This window comes from Marmota flaviventris (assembly GCF_047511675.1).
Source record: "Marmota flaviventris isolate mMarFla1 chromosome 5 unlocalized genomic scaffold, mMarFla1.hap1 SUPER_5_unloc_1, whole genome shotgun sequence".
NCBI lineage: Eukaryota > Metazoa > Chordata > Mammalia > Rodentia > Sciuridae > Marmota > Marmota flaviventris.
Window position 1 is genome coordinate 765,552 of NW_027287679.1, and position 5,567 is coordinate 771,118.

A 5,567-nucleotide genomic window follows, 5' to 3' on the forward strand; every position below is an offset into this window, starting at 1 on the left:
CTGTAGTGCAGTTTAAGATCTGATATAGTGATGCCTCCTGCTTCACTCTTCTTGCTAAGGATTGTTTTAGCTATTCTGGGTCTCTTATTTTTTCAGATAAATTTCATGACTTTTATTTCTATTTCTATGAGGAATGTCATTGGGATTTTGATTGGAATTGCATTAAATCTGTATAGTGCTTTTGGTGGTATGGTCATTTTAACAATATTAATTCTGCAAAGCAAGAGCAAAATAGATCTTTCCATCTTCTAAAGTCTTCTTCAATTTCTTTCTTTAGTGCTCTGTGGTTTTCACTATAGAGGTCTTTCATCTCTTCTGTTAAATTGACTCTCAAGTATTTTTTTAGGCTATTGTAAATGGGGTAGTTTTCCTCATTTCCCTTTTAGAGGACTTGACACTAATGTACAGAAATGCCTTTGATTTATGGGTATTGATTTTATATCCTGCTACTTTGCTGAATTTATTTATTCATATTTTGTAATTTTTAACATTTTAAAGTAGTTTTTCTTTTATTGCTTATGTAAAATAGTTATCATAACTCATGGTAATGGTGCCACCTATTTCACATGGTTATCATAAGTTTACTACTAACACCCTTACTATTTTGGGAGATTGCTAGTGCATATTATTTACTATGGGTGCTAACAGCTAGTAGATAGTACTTACTAAAGGTTGGCTAAGGCGATAAGGTCTAAGAGGGTGAAAACCTACCTCCTGCCCTGATGGTGGAGGGACAGTATTCTTCAGTTAGTGGAGCCAGCCTTGACCGACTGATGATTTCTCTTGAGGTCCCTGTGTTTCTCATGGAGGTTGTGTTTGCAAGTTCACCTGTTCAATTTGGAAAACTTTTACTTTTCTTTTAATTACAGAGTTTTTCTTTTTGGTTGCATAAATTGATCTCTGGAGACCACCGTTCCACTTGAAGCCCTGCCTCTAGGGAAGCCACCGTGCTGAACCTTGGCTTCCCTCCTGCTTTCCGGCTCCAATAACCTGAAGATGAACAAGATCACAGACTTCATGTCAGTTCTTCCTAGAGGCATATGGAGAAGGCACACCACCGCAGGCGAATGTACTTGCACACACACACACACACAGTTGTAATCTCCATAAATTTGTTTTCTAACATTTTGAGACTGTCTGAAAAAGGAAATAACTTTTAGAAGCATTCCCACTGTGGACCATACCCAAGTCATGCACTTAAAAGTAAAGAAAACTGGAAGCAATGCCCTCAAACACTCACAAACTTCTGATACACTGTAGCGGGTGAGTAGATGTTCTTTGTTCCCATTTCCTCTTTATATTCTCTTTATGGCTGTGACTCTCCATTTCTTTTCCATCTGCTTTCACTTATTGAGGAACTCATGCAGAGTTTTCTGCTTGACTAGATGGAGCCCCATTACCTCTCCACCTGTGTTCAGTCTCTGCCAGACTTTGCTGTACATCACGGCACACAGTGATTGCTCACAGTTAAGCCAGCTCTATGGGGACCACAGGAGGATCTCATTCTAGTGACATCCTGTAATCAAATGTTGCTTTGCACTTCTCCATCAGCCATTCACATGTCCTCTGTCATGATCACAGGAATGAAACTGATTGCAGTTTTTCTCACCACATCACCTTACTGACACGTTCAGTGCTTATTAATTAAAATATTGAACTCATGTTAATGTATTTGGAAAGGTCATTATAAAGGATTATAGTACAAACCTCCACTTTAAACCAAATCCTTTTTCTTCTCATATCCTGAAATGAGAAAGGATATGAGGAAGATATATTCTTATAAGAAATTTATCTGCACATCTACTTGCTTTCCAGTGTGCTACAAATATGTAATAATAAAAGTGAATTAAAGAACAAACTAATAAATATTTATGTCATACAAGCATCCAAACCTAAAACCTAATTAGATAAAAAAGCTTATCTTGTTTGCAGCACGGGCCTTTGTGATAAAATTTTCCACTAGCCTCTAACACACTCATCCATCACTCTATGGAAAAGTAGCAATAAAAATATCCACTCTCCTAAAGTCAGCTTTGTCAAAGCCTGTCAGTATCAATTTTTTGTTTGTATTGCAATTTGGGATTTGAAATCATGCCTCATTTCAAACTTCTACTCATAAGAGTGGATAACTTCAGTTGATTACCTTGATAACATAACATAAATATTTCTAAGTGACAACTTAGTACATACAAAACTGTCTGCAACAGGTTCCTGTTTTCTCTGTACTTCTGGCCCTTGATTTCTGAACAACTGCATAATCTTAGGTTCTTGTTGTTACTCATAAGAAAAGCAAAATCCCAGAGGTTCAATTCCTCTACCCCTCTTCCTGAACATTTGCTTTATCTGTCTGAATTCCAAGATAAGAATAAGCAACAGTGCTATTTTTAAAAGTTGTATTTTGCAATCTTTTCCCTTACTTCTGAATGCTCTATCCACATTTAATGCACAGTGACATCAGATTCCATGGGGAGTTGGCACAAGGCTGACTTTAACTGTTTTAGTGGCCAATTTGACAGTGTTGGTTGGTGCTCAGGGGTCATCAACCTATTATGTGATTGTGTATAGTTGTGTTTTTTCAATATTTTTCTTTCTCATTGGTAATAAAATATCTTTAAAAGACACTTTGTATCTATGCACTAATGTAGAGTTGTGTGATTGCAGCTGTGCCTGTCAGCACTGTAAATGAATACTTGGCCTCTGAGAGGGTGAGGGGCACTACAGTATGTCCATGCAGTTGTCCACAGGTCTTGAGAGCCGCTGGATTCCCCATCAAAAGAGGTTCACAGCTTTCCTAAGGAGAGGTGGAAGTTGTCACAAAGTCCATGAGACTCATTCCTATTAGGAGGGCATCCCAGTTATGAGTTCTCTTATCTTCCCTGGCTCATCTCAGGGCCTATTTGAACACTGGAAAATAATCATTTGCTTTCATTATGATTCCCTCCATAAAAACAAAAGGGGCTTAATTCATGTAGGTAGGATGAGTGCCTCCAGGGTGATATGCAAGGAACCGCAATGAACCCCTCTTTCCTTCACTACAGGTGGAAGTGGAAGCTGCATGGATGGGAGCAACCTGACCAGGGTCACTGAGTTCATCCTGCTTGGGTTTCAGAATGAGAAACCCGTGAACATTCTTCTTTTCTCTGTGTTCCTGCTCATGTACCTGACATCTCTGGTCGGCAACACCCTGATCATCCTTCTAGTGTGCTGTGACCGACGCCTGCACTCACCCATGTACTTCTTCGTAGCCAACCTCTCCTTCCTTGAGGTGGCCATCACCTCCACGGTGGTGCCTGAGATGCTGGCCAACACTTTCTCCCTCACCAAAGCCATCTCCTTTGTGGGCTGCCTCACGCAGTCTTTCTTCTACTTCCTCTTGGGGTCCACCGAGTTTTTCCTCCTGGCGGTCATGTCCTTTGATCGGTACGTCGCCATCTGCAACCCACTGCGGTACGCGCTCATCATGAACAGACAGACGTGCGCGGCGCTGCTCCTGGGGTCTTACGTGGGCGCCTTTCTGTCCATCCTGGCGCCATCAGTTTTAACGGCCCCCCTGCCCTTCTGTGGGTCCAACGTGGTGAACCACTTCTTCTGCGACAGCGCCCCGGTGCTGAAGCTGGTCTGCGCGGACACCTCTCTGGCGGAGCTGGCGGACTTCGCCTCCTCGGCGGTGCTGCTCCTGGGCTCCCTGCTCCTGACCGGCGTGTCCTACACCTGCATCATCATCACGGTGCTCCGGATGCCCTCGGCGCAGGGCCGGCGCAAGGCCTTCTCCACCTGCGCTTCGCACATCACGGTGGTAACGCTGTACTATGGCAGCTCCATCTTCTTGTAGGTGCGCCCGCTGAAGGGCGGCGTGATGGACGTGAACAAGTTCGCCACCGTGCTGAACACCATCGTGACGCCCATGCTGAACCCCTTCATATACAGTCTGCGCAACGAGAAAGTGAAAGGCTCGCTCAGAGACGCCCTGGTGAAATGCCCTAGCAGACTAGGGACAACCATGTGCCCAAGGTGACACTTCCACGAAGGTGCCCTCAGGACGGGCTGCAAAAGCATTTATTGGTACAGAGTTAATTTTCCATGTGAGGGGTTAATGACCTCTTAATGCCTGTTAGACTCTCCAACAGAGGCTGACAGATGAGAAATAAGACACGTGCTGCATTTGTCAGGCATGATATAGCTTGTGACAAAAGAAACCGCAAAAACCCAGATAAGGTGGCCCTCCACATTTCCCCTGGAATTGCATGTCCCGGACCTCCCATATCAAACACTACTTTCCTTTACTTGAAATTGTATTGCATCCCCTATTGCGATCGGTTGGTAAACTTCATTGTTACCAACAATTCTGATACAGAATTTACAGAATAGGTCATTCCTATGGCTGTTTTACTTATATTTCTCTTGCTGGTTGTCTTGGTATGCCTCCATTAGTTGAGAAAAATGGGAGAGATTAAATAATATAATTTAAATTGTTTCTGATTTGTTAATGCAACTGAAATAATTCTTATTTATTTATTTATTTATTTATTTATTTATTTATTTATTTATTTATTTATATGAACTAGGGATTGAACTCAGGGGCACTTGACCACTGACCACATCCCCAGCCCTATTTTGTATTTTATTTAGAGACAGGGTCTCACTGGGTTGCTTAATGCATTGACGTTGCTGAGGCTGGCTTTGAATGTGCAATCCTCCTGTCTCAGCCTCCTGAGCTGCTGGGATTACAGGTGTGCGCCACCATGCCCTGCAGCATCTGAAACAATTCTTGTACTTGTAAGTTAGATTCATTTGTGAAATATCTTCTGTAAATGCATACTTTTGTATTACTCACATGTGGGTGTAACAATGTTCTGGGGAGAATTTGAAAGTGTTCAAAAATGTGTTAAAAAGTTCGCATTTTTTTTTTTTAATTTTCCCTTTTCCTAAAACTTTCAAATAAAACTCAAAAGCATGCCAAAGTAAGATCACCATATAACTTCTTCAAGATTGAAGATAAGTTCAACTATTTGTCAACAGGATAACAAAATTGTATAGATGAAAAATATCTAGAATACCTTATTCTAACTTCTTACATGGTGGAGATAAGAAGGGAGGTCTGAGGTCACAGAGTAAGCAAGGAAGGGGCTGCATGGAGCTCAGAGATTCAGTCATTATTTCTCGAGCTTAATATGTATTTTTATCCTGTTAAGTGCAAGGTTACTCATAGAGTTAATGAGAGCCAGTGTAGACAACCTAGGTAAATATGAAAAGAACATGGGGAAGAGAGATAAACAATAACACAAGACAATAAATGGTTTATTTGTCAATAAGCTTACCACATTTTTGCACATAGACTCACATGAAGGTTCTAAATTAATATTTATATATATCTTTTTTATACAAAAACTGATCCACACATGATCCATTCATGATAACTTTACTGGGGCAAAATGCACACAACATAAAATCTGTGTTTTCCCTGTTGCAGGGCACAGTCCAGTGGCCTTAGGTGCATTCATCTGTGGGCAGCTGTCCCCAGGTTCCCTGTCCAGAGACATGCATCCTCTCAAAATGGAACTCCACGC

General features: G+C 41.5%; 1 protein-coding gene across 1 annotated transcript; it reads left to right on the plus strand.

The window, feature by feature from the left end:
* Nucleotides 1–3,055: 3,055 nt before the first annotated feature.
* LOC139703640 (olfactory receptor 6E1-like) lies at nt 3,056–3,832 on the plus strand. Its single transcript, XM_071607119.1, has one exon. The coding sequence runs from the start codon at nt 3,056–3,058 to the stop codon at nt 3,830–3,832; it is 777 nt and encodes a 258-aa protein (XP_071463220.1).
* The last annotated feature ends 1,735 nt before the right edge of the window (nt 3,833–5,567 follow it).

What these genes read in the sequence shown, in the direction of transcription:
- LOC139703640 (XM_071607119.1), top strand. Translation starts at nt 3,056, where the DNA reads ATGGATGGGAGCAACCTGACCAGGGTCACTGAGTTCATCCTGCTTGGG.